At 40.2% G+C, this 20000-nt stretch overlaps 1 protein-coding gene across 2 annotated transcripts in view; it reads left to right on the top strand.

Moving 5' to 3' along the window:
• LOC138019506 (collagen triple helix repeat-containing protein 1-like) overlaps positions 1-9075 on the top strand; it is an 11000-nt gene extending 1925 nt beyond the window's left edge. Inside the window, exons 1-4 of one of the 2 annotated variants that reach the window (XM_068866317.1) lie at positions 3839-3875; positions 5493-5614; positions 7512-7832; positions 8608-9075. In XM_068866317.1, the coding sequence (XP_068722418.1) occupies positions 5537-5614; positions 7512-7832; positions 8608-8973 (765 nt within the window). In that variant the 5' untranslated portion in view covers positions 3839-3875; positions 5493-5536 and the 3' untranslated portion in view covers positions 8974-9075. Of the gene's footprint in view, positions 1-3838; positions 3876-5492; positions 5615-7511; positions 7833-8607 lie in introns of those variants that run through there. The other variant, XM_068866318.1, reaches the window with a different exon arrangement.
• The last annotated feature ends 10925 nt before the right edge of the window (positions 9076-20000 follow it).

Below are 20000 nucleotides of genomic sequence, written 5' to 3'. Positions count from 1 at the left end.
GAGGTGAAAGTCGACGACATAAATAGCATAATTCCTTACAGGAAGAATGCTCCTTTTAATTTACAACTTGCCATTTCCATAAGGTTTTTTGTTTTTAAAATACAGCATTTTAAATTTCCGAATTGTCATTGGCATGACCAACCTCGTTCCCAGGACCTAGCCAGGGAAGGGAAAAGGTCCTGGGAACGAGGTTGGGTTGTGGCATGACACCAGATACTGAAATCTGTTTCGATTGTCGAAAATGTCTCTTGTTATTTTTGATTCTCCGCAGTTTAAACGTTTCAAGTGTATTAACTCCAGTGAAGAGTAAGCGCTTTCATGGCAAGGTGACCTCCAGATGTTTTTGTTGATTTCTGACCGCCTCCCCTCACGCTTGCGCACTTATTTAACCGGAAGCAGAGTTTTCTGGTTCCGGTTTTGAATTATTCCAGAGCCTACCTCGCCCGTTCCGCTGGACAAGAGTAACGGAGGCTCTGGGAAAGAGATTGGCCAAGTATTCGCTTTGGTTAACTTCTCGCATGCGCCTTTCTACCTTGAGTGCGATTTTTGACTGAACGCAAAAGAAAAAAGACGAAGCCAAAATTTAACATCGGGCGTTTCCCCTGGAAAGCCCGAGTAATTATAGAATGCTTTGTTTTGGGAAACAAAACAGTCAAGAGGAGAGACTGCATTCCATTCCATTACACAAGTGCCACAAGGCTCATTGTAAAAGCTGCAACAAATGTACTTGAAATTATTTCTTCATACCTCACACTATTCTTATAGGAGTAACAAATAAAGAAGCCTCGCCTGTAATTGGAACGAAAGAAAGAAGTTTAGGGGAAACCCTTACTCTATAACAACCCAAACATCTTAGGCCTGGGCCTGTATACGAGAAGGAAAGAAAACCCTATAGTTAGGGTTATCCTTGTACATTTAATATTTTATTGCCTTTTTCAACGTGTTTACAACGCCGATCGGGTTACCCTGGAGCTGAGTATTGCTCATATAATTTATTCACATAAACATTATCCGTGGGATGCACAAATAGTTAACACAAATTGTCCAGTTACAGTGAATTACAACTAGGGGAAACTTTCGAAAGTGGCGAAAGATTACCAGAAAGATAAATCTGTAATTTAACTAGTTATTTGTTTTAAAAACAGAAATAGAGGTTATCAGGGCTTATCAGGATACGGGGTATTAAGGTGAAAAAATTATAGGGATACGGGATATTTCGGGGAAAATTAACGGGATACAGGATATTTGGAAAACTGAACTGGCACAGGAATTAACGGGATACAGAATATTTAGGCCAAAAATTAATGGGACATTATGCCCTCTGAGTGGGGTAACATTTGCACTCACGCCTCCTTTTTAATTAGCTTACTTTTTCTCTCAAGTAGCTTTTTTCCACCATCAGCTATGCCTCCCAAGAAATGCACATTTGGCGTGCTGCCAAATATATTCCTTTTAATGTAGCGGGAAAGCATGGTTTTCGTCGTCTCGGATAGATATTGAACACTGTATTGAACTGTGGAAATTCTGCAATGGAAATTTCACGCCCACAAAAAGGGAGAATTCGATTGCGATCCATGAGCAATTTTGCAGGAAATAAAAACTATGGACTGTTACACGACTGCCATCTCGAAGTCCCAGAATTAAGGTAGAAGCTTCGTTTTCAAGATACGCTTGAATTTTCATTAAAGTATCTGTCCCAAATGTTATTCCTCTTGACTGCTGAAAGCGTGTTAACATGAAACAACCTGTTTATTTTATGGAGTTTTCCCTGTTTCAATAGGGCCGTTTATACGAGAGAAAATAAGCCACGACTAACTCTGGCCGCGGCTTACGTAAGCCGCGAACACCCCGTATAAATGGTACAAAATCTACGTTCACGGCTTTCTCAAGCCGCGGCTTATCCTGGCCGGGGAGTTTATACTCGTATAAATAGTTCCTTTCGCGGCTTACGTAAGCCGCGGCCAGAGTTAGCCGCGGCTTATTTTCTCTCGTATAAACGGCCCTATTGTTTCCTGGCGGCGGTTATTCTGTTTTCTGTTTGTTCATTGAAAAACCAGTACTCAGTCTCACTCGGCAAAATTTCTTAACTGGGGCGACCATGTGGTTACGTTCCTGGATTCGCTGCTAGTTCCACCTGCCTATATTTGTATACATATTATACTTCTTTTTCTTTACTCGATTTCGTTTTGTATTTTGTTGTTAAAGGCGTTTCCTAATGTTCTTTTAACGCTTTTGATTCTATATTGGGAGGAATATATGGCGTTGGAATTCCCAAACAGAGCTTTCTAATATTAAACACCGAGGTGTTGAATCACAATGGCAAATTGAACACACTCGTTCGATACATTGATAAATGCTTAGCACAATGGCCGACTGAACACACTTGCTCGATTCACAAAATATTTGCCACAATGGACACTTGAACATACTGATTCGATTCACAAAATGTTTTGGAACGACTGAACAAACTGGTTCGCGAGGAACAGGTCGATTGGAGTATTCGTTCTATGCAGTAATGTTCACAGTGGAACACACAAGAACGATGATCTAGAAATAACGTAGAAAATTCTCCTTACCTTTAAAGCTTTCCGTTCTCAAGGAAAAATCATCTGTCTAGTTAATCAAATACTTTCAAATGTGAGGTCACTGTGTCAATATAATCGCGGGCGGGAAGGATTCCAAACTAAATAAAGAACTCGGAATAAAGTTTCAACTTTCCAGCAATGGTTAAGGAACGCTTTGATGGCGCAGAGACGTCGAGCTCCTGAGGCGAGAGATCCCGAGTTCAAGTCGAGGGCAGGAAAATCTTTTCAGGTCGCTACAAATACACCTCGCGGGATACAGGAATTAAAAAAACACTACAATTTGTGACTACGAAAACTACGACGAACAAAAAAAGAATTAAAAAAAGGAATTTCCCAGATTGTTATAATAGTGGCTGCCTACTGCTTCCCATGGAATTAGCACAATTAGCTTGTCTTCGCTGTTTCTTCCTTTGACATGGTAGATATTAGTTTTAAATGCTCAAGGAAGGAGGATAACCCTGGTTGAATATTTATGTGTTTAATTCTGTCACTTTAGACAAATAAGCTCTTCGCAATATCCCCGAATAAGACAATAAAATGCTCAATTTTACACTCGAAATGATCCAACGATACAAAATGATCAAATAATGTCAAAAAAAAAAAAAAAACTCAAATCTCACATGTGCTATTCACAGCGTGACTTCCTTCAGGACACAAGGATAGAGGGTGAAGTAAGAGTAAGTTTATTTCATTTATTTCTCTCGCTGTAAACTAGGATTAACCCATTTTTACCGGCATTTCATGTTTCCCATGTAAACCCTACAAATCGTTAGGTAAGTTGACTGAGCATTCGAATTATGTGTTTGGGTTGCCTGTGGTCGTTGTCGCTTGAACTTTCCATTCTCGAAACCCCGAATTTATGGCAAATCTTTCGATTCTTGAGCTTGTGTCAATTTGAGGTGTTCTGGGTTAGTTTTGAACTTTGCTCCTATCCTTTATTAAAAGAAGAAGTAAGTCTTAACTATGATAGATACAGTACAGGAAATAAAATCTTAAAAACTACCTATGTTGGAAACGTAGGTTATTCTAGATCTTGATCTGCATCCACGTGATAACACGGCCATATTATTGTACAAAGCAATAGATAATGGGCAACAAGTTTTGCATACTAATAGAGTCAATTTGCCAAAGGACATTTTACTGCATTGTTCTTTACACCAAAATGGTCGCCGTGACGTCAGATGCAAACCATCAATATAGACATTAAGGGCAGAAGATAAAATTTAAAACTTAAAATCTGTCATTTTTTTTAGGTACTTTTAGGTACTGACTGAACTGATACACTGTTAAGTAAGTTAAAGCTCAACTCCCTGATGATTATAGTGCAACGCGCCTTACCGTGGCCACCCAACAAACTTTCAAATTTGACAACTAATTATAAGTGTAAGTACGTCAACTCAACAACCCATGCAACTGTGTTCAACTTACCAACGTGCGAACTTTGCAAGGAGGCGTGAAGTTTTAAAAATTGTTAGGTGGCCACGGTAAGGCGCGACGCACTGTAAAGCATCGGATCTCACTTTTCTATACAATTGTCGAAAATACCGAATTGAATTCTTTAAACAAAAAAATTTGGAAAATCGAGGGTTGACGACCGTTCTTGTGTCTTAGGTCTAAGATTGTATGTTCTATCTCGCGTTATAACTAAATCTGACATCATTGAGGGCGTATTATCGCTGATTACGTTGTATACTAATAAATGAGTGTTGTGCTCAGTAGCGTGTATGTATATATGTGACAGAAATTAAGTGCAGGCCTTACACCGCTGTAAATGTGATGGCTGGTGGATTTAATTAAGAACCTTCGCTGATCAACAGCATCAGGAACTTACTTTAATTTATTATATGACCCGGTGAGAAAATCCCCGTATGAGGGCCGTACGCGATGGCGCGATCAGGGCCGGAAATATACTTCTCAATAATTTGCAATAAAAGCGCGCGCGAGATGCGAACTAAAACAACTTTGTTCCTATATAAATCCCGACTTTTCGGTCAAAATAAGCGACGTAAGTGAACATTCCGAATTTTGTTACCCGAAAAAAAAAAAAAAGGAAAAGCGTGGTGCTCATATGACAAAATGCTTATTGACTGAGTTTAGGTCGGGCCGGACGGGAAAATATTTGGTCCTCGGTCATGGCGCTCGGTCCGTACGCCATGATCTCGGGCCAAATATTTTCCCGTCCGGCCCTCCCACTCAGTCAATAAGTACATAGTATCACACCCAAGGACAGAGAAAAATCGTAGTTGTAACGCTGAGTATTTTTACGACTTGTGCTGTATTTCGACGAGCCCGTTAGGGGGATTCAAAATACAAACGAGTATTCTCAGCGTTACTGCACACTAAACCGTCAGTCTAATAAGCTATTTATTATCCAACTTTTTTTGCACTAAAGTTTTAGCAAATGATTTGTAAACAATCGAGAACGTGCGAAAGATTTGTGCGTACGGGGCAACGTCAACAACTAAACCAGTCAAACCGGTTCTCTACTGTACAATAACCAAATGTACAAATAACTAACTGTACAATATCGTGGAATATTTGTACTCGTTTCGTGCGTTTTTTGTACAATAACTAATACAGTTGGATTATAAATATATAAATATAGCTATAAATATAGCTCCTATAACTGCTTTTGATGATGTGTTCCATGGCAGCTTAAAATTATTCTTCCAGCCCTGTTGTGTAATGCTTCCAGTGATTTTATATGATCCAAGTTGTTCCAGTTACCCCAGATAGTGATGCCATGCGTAGACTGTTGTTAGAGGGATTCCCATTGGTCAAGAAACCTGCGCGCGACTAAGGGACAACTAGGTTAGAAAATTCGCATCAAAGCTGAAACGCGCGTCATGTTTTGCAATACATGTCGCCATCTAAGTCATTTGAATCTTTGAATTTTAACATCCACAGGGATTTACAGGTCATCAATCGATATCCGTATACCACTTAACATTATGTTTTGGTTACCATTGGCAATTCTGATGTCTTTGTGTTTTGTGGCGAATGGAAGTGACTCGAACACCAGTGACACGGTAAGTAAAGCAGAGTAAATTGATCTATTTTATGAAAATAAGTGAGGGCGTGGTCTAACTATTGATCCATTATACATATATATAACACGAAATAACTTTGAGACATCGTTAGTAGCAATAAGATGTGAAACCTTGATTGCTATAAAGGATTTTAAGTTATTTTTAGGACAGAAATCTTCTCAGCTAAACGGCAACACTTTTTATCATTTTCTAGTAGCTGGATATACCTTTATGATGTTAGCACTATTGGGTACATCGTTTCTGTGCTTGGACATTTCAAGATAATTTTGAATAAAAGTCCGAAAAAAGGAAATCACTTTCCACAGGGGACTGGGCACTAGTAGAAAATGCCGTATATTTCTAAAGAACTAAAGACATATTTAACGAAGGCCTAGCACAGTTCGTTTTCTTTCATAATTTTGACTAACCTAATAGTAGCGAAGTGAAAGACATTTTAGCATAAACTGTTGCCGTTTTTTATTTTGAATTTTGTGGCCGTAACAAGTCATGTGACCATTTCTATACGTCATCCACATCACTGTATAAACTTTTGTGACGTTATTAGTCTACGAAAATCTTATGTTGTTATTACTAAACCTTCAGAAGTTAGATCACTAGGTTGGGGCTCCTGCCTTAATGAAGGACGTTCTCGCCCATTGCTATTGCGCATTTTTTCGCGCATGTCACGCACACGTTATACATCGCAGACCACGAAGGTAAATATGATGCTTAAGGCGCAAACATTTTCCAAAAGAATGAAAGCGTGTGGCATCATGGGATAGCTGTGGACCCAGGTCTCGGAAATGTCACGCAATGACGTGACAGTGCGAATAGACAATCGCTTTTAGAGCTTCGACCTCAGCGACCTTACTTTCTTGAATGCTCAGTGACCCCCATTTTTCTTTCCGTAGTTTACTTCTTTTCCTGATTTTGTCCATTAAAAAAAAAAAACGAAACAAAAAACTGTACTTGAGAAGTTACAATTAATTCGCCTTTTATGCTCTCGTAAGAGGTCTATTTCACCTTAGGCAAAGTCATCAGCTGCAAAAGTTTATTTAGTTGTATTAGTTATGTTGAATTGAGAACGTTTACCTAATCTAAATTTCACTAATGTCGCTTTATTTTCACAAGATAATGTTTAAAGCTGAATAGCTTGTGGAGTCGTGCACAAATGAAATCACTTCTAATTAATACATATGACTAAATCATATTGGTTTTTGCTGAGAGGGGAAAACCGGAGTACCCGGAGAAAAACCTCTCGGAGTAGAGTAGAGAACCAACAAACTTAACCCACATACGACGCCGAGTCTGGGAATTGAACCCGGGCCACGTTGGTGGGAGGCCTATGCTCTCACCACTGCACCATCCATGCTCCCCAACATGCATGTCTCTTTTTTATTTTCGCCCAACAAACAAAACAACAACAAACTTTCCTTCTTCGAATTACTAAGTTCTCAGACTGAATTCGCAGGAGAAAGTATCTCAAATGATCTTCGTCTGCTCTAAGAGCCAGGAACCAAAGATTCCTTTGAAATCAATTTTGTCGATCAATCGCGATACAACAGTATAGAATTGAAGGGAGGTTTTTTGTTGAAGGACAATGTAAACTTTGAAATGGGAAACAGAGCAGGCTCTAATGATCATACCGCCCATCTTAATTCTCCATTCGCGCATAACCACAATTATTTGCGCCTTTGACCACAATCCCCTGCCTTTCGAAGAAAAATATGTTCTTCTCCCGATTAGAGAGCTGTCTCGTTCGTTCGCTTCAGGCCCATTCACTGCGGCAGCAATAATTCCTTTAATTAATTTATGTGGCTTTTGTGATTGAAAGTAGGAAAAGTGGTGAATAAATTACATCCGAAATTTTGTTTTTACGCTTTGCCTTGCTCCCAAGGAGACTCAATCAGCCTACTGTACCAACTGCCCTAGTTGCGGCATGCCAGGAATTCCCGGTATTCCTGGAATCCCTGGACAAGCGGGATCCACAGGATTACCCGGAGCTAGGGGCCCCCCAGGAGGCAAAGGTGATGAAGGTGCTCAAGGAAAACAAGGTCCACGGGGAGGGAAGGGCGACAAAGGTGATGCTGGAAGACAAGGTCTCCCTGGTCCTCAAGGACCACAAGGCCTCCAGGGTCCTGCAGGTTCATTGAGCCGTAGTTGGAAACAGTGCACCTTTAAGAGCATAAATGATGAAAAGGACACTGGATTGCTCAGGGTGAGTTTTGATACGCTGTTGTCACAACTGCTTGTATTACAAACAACCTCCGTAACCAACACCGAAAGACGTTTTTGATGTTATGTGATGTTTTCCGCAAAAATGCAAAGGGCTATCAAGCTGATAGGAGGAAATTAAAGGCTTAGGAATAGTAAGGACCACAATGGAATGGAAATGCGGCATAAGCAAACATAGCGCCTGGGTCTGGCCTCCATGATGCAGAGGTTGGCACCGTATAGTTAAGCCTTGAGGCATCTATCTGGAAAGGACCCCAAAAGAGGCTCGGTATAAATAATATTACAACAAGCATAGAACGCCACTTGTTTCATTAACAGTAAGAGTTTGCGTGCTCCCAGATGGCGTCATGCTATGGACAAATTGACTTCAAAAGGCAAAAAAAATTGTTTTATTGAACCCGATTTTTTAAATGTCTTTTCTTATGTACAGAGCAGCACAGCATCAGATGCATGTAATGAAATTTTCCTAACGTAGCTAAATGTTTAATTTTAAGCCTTCTAGCCTCGATAGCACGCCAGTTAGAAGCCAACAAAAACTGATGGCTAATACGGTACCAATGATCCACACATTTTTTGTAAAATTTTAAAATTTTGAGTCATTATTGCTCAAAGATGATGTCAATATGGGGTTCAAATTTTCAGTGGCAGCTCATTACGTGATGCACTAGGTTAATGAGGCAAAAAATGTAAGCAAGGATTCGTCCCCTATGCACTACAATTTTGACCCTGCCTTTTAGATGTCTTATTGGTTTTAACAGGAATGCATTTTCAAGAAAACGTCTGATCAAACTGCGTTGCAAGTGTACTGGGATGGGAATCTCCGCATAGCTGACTGTGATAATTGCTGCAGTCGATGGTATTTTACCTTCAACGGAATAGAGTGCTCATCCCCAGCAGCTATTGATGGCACGGTCTACATGGCATTTGGAAAGGGAAGCAGACAGAAAAACTTACACCGCCCTCGCCACATTGAAGGAGTGTGCGAAAAACTTCACAAGGGCACGGTGCGCGTGGGATTCTGGGTCGGTCGGTGTTTGGGTTACGCGGCTGTTGCGAATGCCTACACTGGATGGAATTCAGTGTCCCGCATCTACATAGAAGAAATACCTCCCCCACAGGCATGAGAACTGAGAGCGGATTTTTCTTTTCTTTAGGTGTCACACTAGCTAGCCACGGGGCAGTATCTTTTACTCGTGAAATGTGAGAATAAAGAGGAGGGAACTCAATATTTAACCGAACTGTTTATTTGTATGTTTTTGTTAATTGTTGTTGTTTTTTGCCCCTATTTAGTTTGCATAAGGTCCCCATGATTAATTTTTTTGTCTGTGAATGTTGAAGACTCGGCTGGGGCCACGATCAAGACCATATCGTATTCTACCGCTGTAAACTTAAGGAAATTCAATTCTGTTCCCGTGTCTCGGCTAATCCCAATGCAAGTAGAAGGGAGAGATCTTGGGACGAAAACGGCTCCAAAAGGCTATGATATGCTCTGTTATAAGGGGGCACTTTTGCGATAGCAACTTTTAACGACGACTCTCAGAATCCCTCACATGAAGAACAAACATATGAAAGATTTATCTGAATGTTGGAAAAGAGCGCTAGCATTTTAAGATTTTTGATCACCTAAATGATGATAGTAGAGCATCGCGCAATGAAAAAATCAGCCTTGAGCTGAATTTGAACCCTCAAGACCGTTATCGTAGAGGACACGGATAAAATAATAATAATTGCATTCGACGTAGTTGGAGAACGCTTGCTATCGATTTCAAATTCGTTTTTCAGTCCCACTGGTTTTATGACGGGTATCTATCCGAAGCCAGACCGTTTCAGCTTTTCGACCTCATCTTGGTCTGACTGAAACACGTGGCCGCGATCTCAGGCGGGTATTTATCCCAAGCCAGGCCATTTCAGGCTTGCGACCTTCACACATGGTCTGGATCTCGTAGGATATGTAGTTTAAAAAATCTTACGTCACCTAAAGTGGTCAGGATTTCGTTAAGGATGGGTATCCCGATTGAATAAAAGGCATCCAGATGCATTGGCGTCTACAAAAGGCAATAGCATGTCGTTTATCTCGATGGTCTCACATCCAGATACAAACCGCGCCTCACAGGGATTAACTTCAGTGAAAGCGACAACCAACGGCATCGTAAAAATTCGTAAGCCATAAACCCGTCTAAAACGGACGTAGTTTGTGCTCCGATTGCACAGAAAAGACGAGGACAACCGTACGTATAGATAAGTAAAGTTTATTTCAAAAATTACAGCTTACTTTAGCATTTATAAGCTAAAGGTTAATATTCCCATTCAAAGTCTATAAATCGTCTTTTGCGTATGATCAACGAAAAGTCCGAACAGTCGCAAACCAAGCTTAGGCTGCCTGTGCACTGCCAAGCTACATTTGGTGATTCACAAGTCTTTCTCATGTATATATGCCACTTCGGGAAAGACCATAATACTCTTTCTTTTTTCCCTCCAAATTATTGCTTAATCATTGTTTCCAGTTTCTCTTGGAACCATTATAAGTCCCAAGAGAAAACAAAAACAATGCTTATGCAAAATTTTGTTGGGTCAAACAAAGTATTATGGCATTTTTCGAAGTGTGCCATTACTGTACTTTATTCACAAGCAGAGTGGAACTAGAAAACATAACTTGCTGCGAAAAATAAGTTGAAGTGAACTCGGAAATGACCAACATGCAGCGTCGAACAGTCACATACCGAGCTTGGCCGGCCGGTAGTGTTTTTTACTTTTTGGGATAGTGCACTGTTGTGCACTACACACATGCCACTGGGTTGTAAGAAGGGTGTAATATAAGTGTGACGCTGATGAATAATGAAGCAGCTGCTATTCCCAAAACGATGGAATTACCATAACCTAGGAGAGTGAATTTTTGACTTTGCAGAAACAATGGTCAACCTCAAGAGTTGGGCGATTGTGATCTTTGTGTTGAATTCGCACATTTCTTGTCAAACACTTGAAAGAAAGAAAAAACCAAACTATATAACAAAAACAAACCCAGTATCTTGCCATCATTTTGAGACAGATGTATCCTTTGTTTCGCGAGTTGTTAATAAACACGCGAGGTAACTTGATCACGGCGGCCACTGGATTCGATGCTACTTTTGATTTTGCGATTTACTTGTGCAGCCAAAAGTACAATAGAAAATTTGAACGTGGCAAGAATCTCCCAAAATGTTTTTCGCTGGTGGTAACTTTTTACATTCGCGGTTCAAAATTTATGTTGTTTTCATGTCGCAAATTTTGTTGCTGATGGCAAAATGTTTTATTCTCGATCGACACTTCTGAAAACTTCCTTCTGCTCTTCCTAAAAACTGTGTATCAATATTTATTTTCTTTTGCATCAATATTTGTTTTGCATAAAGCAGGATGACATAATCTTTACTTTACCTTGTTAGCATTTCTGAGCGTTAAATTTAGAATTTTCGGTCCTATGTTTCTGACAGCAAGTCGTGTATTTTAAGGTCTTCCATACAGATACTTACCCCGCCGGACAGTGCTTAACTTCAGTGAACGTTTCCGAGTACGCGCTCAAACTTGTGGTGAAAAAGAAATTGTAAGGGAACTTGAAAATGATCAACATGTCAGTCTCAAAGTCAATGTTTCTCGATTCCCCTTAATTTTCTTTTATCTTTCTGAGTTTAGTATTTAGTATTAACCACATGTATATGTGGTTAATAGTAAATACTCAACTCAGAAATAGAAGAAAATAAAAGGGAATCGAGAAATCCCGAGAAGACATGATATGCATATATGCATGCATGTCTTTCAGGGGGTTATTTACCTAAGACATCTACCATGGCATACCAAAACAACATCTTGTACTATTAGGGTTACATATTACGCAAAGACAACTTGAATCTCCTGGAAAAACAAACGCAGCCCAGTTGACAGTTATGGAATAAACCGCTGTGTTACCACACTACCACACGTACGCAATGCGCGCCTTTTTTTTTTTTTTTTTGCAATGTTACAAAATGTAATGATTACTGATGCAAATGAAATGAAAGCTTTGGATACAAACAAAGGTCAATCGTTAAATGACGTATTGTACATGTAGGGGACCTTTTGTTCACCACTGTGTGGCTACGATGTTCGTTAGAACCTGTCGAACTTGTGTTGTTTGCCCCCTCAGAAGTGTGTAGCAAATTTGCATGACAAAGGCAAATCCAACATAGCGGCTATCGTGAATTAAAGTCTATTGACGCTATTTGTGTTCAAATAGGTGGCCAGGTATTCTAGAGTTTGCATAAGCCCCCAGATTTTTAATTCCAAATGCGTTTATCGTTAGCGCGGGAAAAATTGACTTTCGTTTGATTTTTCTTATGACTTCGGACGCCAATTAGTCAGCTCTTGCCTATGCATGTCCAGTACTCACTAAGACCCGAAGATACGATTTGCCGACCCAAAAAATGCATCTCAGTCGCACAGCAGCTTTCCCCACCAATCGAACGATCCGTACGATTCGTGAATCCCGCTTTTACGACCCGTGTTGATTCGACTATTGCATGTTTTAGTGGCAGTATGTATGTCGCTCATTTTTATGTGGTCCAATTTGTGGATGAGCCGTTTTCATAAACATGAACACACAGAAGCGCATACCAAAACAGACGAGACAATGTGAGTATGAGTCGCTCTAAAACCCGTGCCGTAAAAAGTTAACAGCAACGCATGTATGTATACTTTTGCGTACGACGTAGACCGACATCTTGCATGATGTACAACATATTCCAAAACGGTCACCATTTTATTTTTCTTTTGTTTGATTGTAAATTGGCCCTTTTGGCCTCGTTCAAGGTTAAATATTCTTTTCAATTTTGCGTTTGAAAGCGAGGCAAAAAGGGCCAATTTGCAAGGAAACAATAGAATACTAAAATGGCGACCATTTTGGAATAAGTTGTATGAGTCGCGTAAACATGAACGTAGCGAAGATCGTATTACGGCCGAACCTCCCGTAAGCGACGTCCATCCAAAATGTCAAGCCTATATGGTCGCTTACGAGAGCTTAGACCATATTAATTTAAGTCAAAATTTTGCCTCATCACCATGTGGTAACTGCAGAGAGTTACCCCATGCGCCAATGCCGATCTAAACACATCTTTTTACGGAGACAACAAGACATCGATACCTTGGCTGAAATCAAAAATCAAACTTGGGCTTACTAGGGAATGATTGTTGACTGCGACGAATCAGCACTGTATTTCGATTTTCATACCGTAGTTCCGTTTAAACTGTTGACTGTTCTTGAGCGAACATTAAATCGGGAAATTAGTTCTAATTTTCTGTAATTATAAGGCATTGAAGGTCTTCTCTTTTAAGACTGATCTAATACAGTGTATGTGCACTTAAATGTTTTATTCATGTAAAAAGTCAATTTCAAGAAAAAAATCCGTTACTTTACCATTGAGAAATTTCCCCGCTCTGTTGTACTACCCAGGAATGGGATAGTGTTACGGCCCCTTATTATCCAATTTCCGCTCTATTACCTGTGAAGTGGTCGCTTACGGGAGGTTAAAAGCAAAAGAAAATTTCAAACTATTTGCTCTAAAAGTGGTCGCGGTCGCTTATGAGAGGTGGTCGCTTACAAGAGGTTCCAAATATAGTGATTTTAATTGCAAACTTTTGGTATTTTGGAAAAGTGGTCGCGTATGAAAGGTGGTCGCAACTGGAGGTTTGACTACAACTTCAAAAAAATAGTTCCCTGAGAGGACATGAAGGTTGAGGGCATATGCTTACGGGTAATTAATATTCCACCGATTACTTAATATTGTGTGATTGTGTCGCAGTGAGCAAGTCGAGGAACAGAAGGCTTCGGATCACACCCGAGAACAGATCGCTATACTATCGGATAGTATTCAGGAAACAGCCAGTTCGAGGGAGAAAAAAGACACTCGTTGGCGATGTTGGCCTGCGAGTGTATCCGGGTTTTTCGGCTGAAGGATGACAATATTTTTTTCCCGATTTGGTTTCGAGGTGGGACTCCTTGTGTTAAAATAAATAAATTAACTGAAAATGTCTTTCCCTTTCTCTCAGGCCCTACACCCCCTGTACATTTAATAGATAAACCTGGGTGTTTATTTTCAAAATTTTATTCACCTGGAATTTCTGTACGTCATAAGCTTGGTTTCCATATGATCTGCAACGGTCTGCAATCAGTTTGGGACACGATCGCCGATAGGACTGTACCACTGCACGTCGCAGACATATGGAAACATTTGTCCTCGGCAGCACATGGTCTGGATGATCGGGAAAGTTGAATCTAGTTCTAGTTTCCCGATTACATGTATTACGACGCTTCCGACTAAGACAATTTTTAATGGAAACGTGTGTTACTTCTGAGATGATCCGTGTCCTATCGGCGACACACTATTGTTTGCCTTGAAATACATCCAATCAGACTTGAAGTAAGTGCGCACCTTTTCTCCTCGATTCTCAGAGGAGTAGTGGTACGCTTGTCTGCGATCGCTTCAGATTTAAATGGAAACATTTACCTGCGATGATTACGAGCGTCTGCGATAAGACCGACGCAGACAGCTTCCGATCGTCGCAGACCGTTGTAGATCATATGGAAACCAGGCTATAGCCAGGTCAACAAATTTAGTGTAGGGTGACAGCTTCACTAATTTCAGAAATTATTATGAGTTTGCCAATTATTAAACCATAAAGAATATGGTTAAATTGAGAAAAATGGCCTTAAGCTCCAAGAACAAATTATACATGTACCTGCTTACAGCCAAAAACCAGCAAGTCAGTCAAGCCTTCCAAGTTCAGGTATCACGTAAAGCCGAGCATCAGCTTTAAATGGGGCAACCACATACTGAATTTCCTTCTTCCTGCAAGCCTAAATAAGAAGAAAATAACCTTAGCAACAATGTTATTAAGATTTTTTAATTAGTATTTTCAGGAGCCTATAAGTAGGAACGAGAACCACCCATATAATCCTTTATCTGCGTTTTCACAGACAGATTTATTTTTAGATTGAATTTCCCGCGAATGAGACTCCCGCAGAATCCCGATGACCAATCACAGGAAACTAACTTGACGTCAATGCGTCACCGAACCGGAACTGCCTTTGCTGTTTTGCGGCAAAGGTTGTCCAAAAATAGATTGGTCTGAACCATTCCGTGACATAGGCTAAGTATGGGAATTGCTTGCCCTACTCATGGGCTCCTGGTCTTTTTTAAATCATACATTGCGTAAATCAAAACAGAATGATGAAATATACTTTTCTGGCATGCATTCACTCAAATTCATTTTTTTTCTGAAATCCCCCATATCTTCTCACCTGACAGAGATGTTTACCGTCCGGTGATCAGACGAAAATGAGAGCAATAGAAAATTTCATCCAGCATGCTTTGCGAGTCGTGTCCAACACCGCCTGCCTTCAACTATTAGGGAACTTAAGCAACGATGACGGCGACGGCGACGACGTTTTTAATATGACAAGTGTGTGCTATCTCCTCAAAAACGACACTGATCGGAACGGCGTTTCATTTTAATATGGGAGAAAATGAAAATTCTTCCTCAAGCGCTGACGTTCTTCAAAAAACCTCAAATTTGGCTATTTCATGTTGTTGTTTTGCTGACGACGGCAAAGAAATGGACAAAAGTGAAACACGCACGTGCAGGCCGTGCAAAGCTATTGTTTTTGCCCGCTAAATACGCACATTTGTGACGTTCTCGTTGCCATCACCGTTGTCGTTGCTTAAGTTCCCTATTAGGTTTGCGGCGGAGGGATGTCGTTTATGATATTTTTCTGCGAAATTTCAGACCGCAGTCGTACAAAGCCGAAGACTGACGCAATATTATACCACGCGAGCCCCGCGCCTTTGCCAGGTTATTCCGCTCACACGCTCAAAAAAGCTTTTCATTCGCTGTTTTGAACTTTAGTTAACTTCTAATAAAACACTTATATTCAATGATTAAAAACACGGAAAGTAGTTGATATTTTTCGGTTGTCGTTTGGTCTAGGTACACACTTCCAGACAACGAACTATTTTCAATTTTTTGTGAAGCTTAGGCCATCCTCTTTTATCTCCTTTTGGCATCGTCCGAACGACCCAAATTTTTGGCATTTTCGAACAAAAAGAAAGTAACGACGTAGTTAAACCATTTTTCACTGTAAATAATTCTTTGAATCTGAAAAATGAGCATGGTAACAGCATAGAGAAAACCACGTCTTAATTCTACAATAACATCAACCAACTTTTCCGCCATATCGATTTGTTGTTTCCAGGTTCCACAGCAATGATGCTGGGGTACCAGGCCTCCTATTCCGAAACTTGTCTCGTAATTTTTTTAGGTTTTTTTTTTCCAATCTGACCGACCGCCCCAATATTAATACCGTCGCTTTCATCTAAGCGTGGACACGTGACGGGAAAACATGCTCTAAGTGGCTGCAAACGTGACACGTTTTGGCTGCAAACGTGACAAGTTTTGTCTTCAATCATTCGAAGTTTGAGAGATGTTCATGCAAGTTTTCCTACAATGACGGCAAGACTGGACATCGAAGACTTTTTCTCGGTAATTGACCCTTATCTGATAAAGTGTGCTTCAAATATTTTTGAACTATCGCGCGCAAAAGTTTCAACTGTTTACTTAACGGCTGCCAAACTCAAACTTCAAAGAACATGTTTTCCCGTCATGTGTCCACGCTTAGATGAAAACGACGGTATAAGGAAACGCATTCGACGCTTACCAGAAAAAAAAAGGAATAAGAGGATGGCCTTATTTTAAGGAAAGGGAAAGAATTGGAATGATATTCTTGTTATCCTGTTCCATGATTTTTCTGGAATGTTGTGGACACACATTCCATGTTTAATTTGACTGATCGAATTACCAAGAAAGGCAAATTATTTTTGGACTCTATTCTTAACTTGTTGTTTACATGACCAAACTTTGGATTTTAACAAGAAAACGCTTCAGGAGAACCCAATATCATAAAGATAGTTAAAACTTTCGATTTATGATTTGATCATTTCCTAGCCATTTTTGTTCGTCACTTGTATTTTTGAGACCTTTATCGAAAATGTAGCCTGCTGTCAATTTTTTTTTCTATCAACAAGAAGAAAACTTTGAAAGGAAAAGGAAATTGGAGTTATAACCTGGTTATCCTAACGAATGATTTTTCTGGAACTCCAACCTGCCTTGTTGCGGACACCGTGTAATTTACCCCAAAAAAGGCAATTTATTTTAAGTTGTTGTTTACGTTACCAAGCAGGAAAGATATAACTTTCGATTTTCAACAAGAAGACGCTTCAGGAGAACCCAAAACCATAAAGGTTATCAAAACTTTCAATTTGTGATTCATTTCTTCCCTTTTGTGTTTTGGCGCTTTTGATCCAATGCCGAGCCTGGATTTCAAGCTGTTCAGCAGTAACGACACGCACGCCTTGCAGATCTATCCTGCCACCACGTACTGACACCACGGATTTACGGACAAAAAATCGACGTTTCGATGACTAGTTCATTACCGACAAAAGGAGGCAATGGTTGCGATCACACTTGAGAGAAACAGTGTAGTGTCAACACCACTCTAGTGTCAACTCTCAAATACGACCGCAGCCTTTCTGATGTTTTGAATCCCTAGGAGAACACTGAACAGTAGAACTTGATGTAACACTAGTTTTAACTCCCTAATGCGACCGCAACCAATGCGTATTCAGGTGCACTGGACACCTCTTCTTGCCAGCAGTGTGACCAATAACAGCGTTTGTCTCATGTCACCTTGAGTGCATGCATGCGTTCACGTAAACAATGCGTAAATGCCAAACCGCTTTTAAAAAGTTAATTAAGGCCCGGTTCAAACGTCGCATTTCACATGTGCCGAATAATATAACTCCTATTTTAGTCGACTAAAACAATTAAATGTGGGAGGCGTGGTGGCCTCATGGTTAGTGCGCTCGACTCCGGATCGAGTGGTCCGGGTTCGAGTCCCGGCCGGGGACTTTGTGTTGTGGTCTTGGGCAAGACACTTTACTCTCACGGTGCCTCTCTCCACCCAGGTGTATAAATGGATACCGTCGTAACGCTGGGGATAACCCTGCATCCCATCCAGGGGGGAGTAGAAATACTCCTAGTCGCTTCATGCTACGGGAACCGGAGATAAGCGCCGGCCTGATGGGCCTTCTGGCTCGTAAGCAGTGACTTTTACAACAATTAAATGCGGCATTTGATTCAAACATCGAATTTAACTCCGTTCGCCTTCAATATTCCCAGTCTCCACTTGGACAGGCTGTATCCAAAATGCCAATAGCGTCATCTTGGCCTTCACTCGACTCGCGCCTTTTCATCGTTTCATTGAAGCAAGTCTCACAATATGCCACACATTTTCCCTCTTTCCACCCAGGAGTGTCCTCAGCTCTTCATTTTCAAACACCGAGCACCTCATACAATAATAATTGCTGCACGTCAAACAAGTATATTTTGTTTTTGAAGAGCACGAACTGCACATTCCTTCGCCTCCCGCCATTTTTAAAATTGCTGTTTAGACTCTTCTGCGCATGGCATTTACGGATTATGGTTGCTAAAGGAATCGTAATAATTTACTATAATTTATGCATTATATTTGGCACATGTCAAATGCGACGTCTGAATCAAACGTCGCACTTAAGCCGAATATTCGACTGTTTCAGTCGCAGATTCGACTGAAGTCGAATTTAACTCTAAACTGTCGAATTTAATTTATTCGAACGTCGCATTTCACATGCAGTTAACTCTCGAGTTTTATTCGGCACATGTGAAATGCGACGTTTGAACCGGGGCCTAAGAGTTTCAAAAATCAACAAGGACAAAAGTAGTCACAACCCAGAGATAATTCACCCAATAGGAGATGGTTTTTTGTTACTCGTTTTCTTTTTGTGTAAATTATGCTTACTGATTAAGAGCTAAGACCAGACAAAATCGATCACTTTATTCATCACAGAGAAGAAGAGGGTTTCTCAGGTGTATTGAAACACAAGCCTACGTACAGCAAGGGTGGGTTTTTCTTGTATCATCTGAGCTACGTATAAATCTAAAGGTCCTTACTGACAACTTTAACTTTTTTGAAGCAGTTGTTTCCGCGAAGAATTTCATGTTAAAGCTAAAAAAGTAACTTTTCCTGCACAAAAAGAAAAGCAAAAAATTCGTGCACAAAGGACAATGACATTTTCGTGAATAAAGATGGGTGACTACGTGTGCGATTCACAAAACTGAAAATTGCATGTGGCGCAAGTTTTTAAAGCGCTACAGTATTCTCTTTGTTCTGTCAGAATTTTGAAACCACTCGATCGAACACGTCACAAACTTAAATCAGACTATTTATCACCAGGCACATGCAGTAAACACTATGTATTAATTTGAGGAGCATTTTACAAATTTTGAAGTCATTTCTTAACTCTTTTTTCAAAGTGCTGATGTGACGGGAGCCGTTGTAATAGCTGCGTACGGACCTAAAAGTCAAAAGTTCAGTTTGCGTTTCTATGATCAAGGCACAATTATTCAATTTTTAAGTTTGCGTAGGATTTGAACACGGCTTCAATCATGTTGAATATATTCAGTATGGGTGCATAGATCCTCTGCATTCTTTTGTCAGTGACAAAAGGATGAGCAACTATTAATTTAGAATTTACTTGGTAAACTAGTTGCATATCTATGTAAACTTCGGCTTTCCTAATGTCGAACATCAAATGAAATCTTAACAAAGAAAAAGAAATACAGTAGAGATATTGGCTAGATTATTATTTATTATTTAGGTTAGAGTAATGACGACGATTCTCGCTATGTTCACTCATAAATGTTGGCTCGCAAAGTGATCTCTTCTAAAGTTCGGGGACCAACCCGTTCCGAAAACGCTTGGCATCTTTTAGTGTGGGTCTACGGCGAACGGTGTGTGAATTTGTATGTGGTTGAGCGTATTAAACACCACATTCGGGCTTCATTTCAACTACGTCATTTTCGTTCAATGCCACGTTTGCATCTTGGCTTAAACTTTACACGTTCACTACACAAGAAGAATCATGCAGCCATTGCACAATCATGCCACGTCTGCGCTTTGGTTGACTTGGCGAATGCGCCTTACTAGCTTCAGTTGCGATTTTGTGACTAAAAGCAAAAAAAAAAAAAAAAAAAAAAGGGACGAAGCCAAAAT

The sequence above is a fragment of the Montipora capricornis genome, chromosome 10 (genome assembly GCF_036669925.1).
Source record: "Montipora capricornis isolate CH-2021 chromosome 10, ASM3666992v2, whole genome shotgun sequence".
Taxonomy (NCBI): domain Eukaryota; kingdom Metazoa; phylum Cnidaria; class Anthozoa; order Scleractinia; family Acroporidae; genus Montipora; species Montipora capricornis.
The sequence above is the reverse complement of the archived record's forward strand: the minus strand, read 5'-3'. Positions and strand labels throughout refer to the sequence as shown.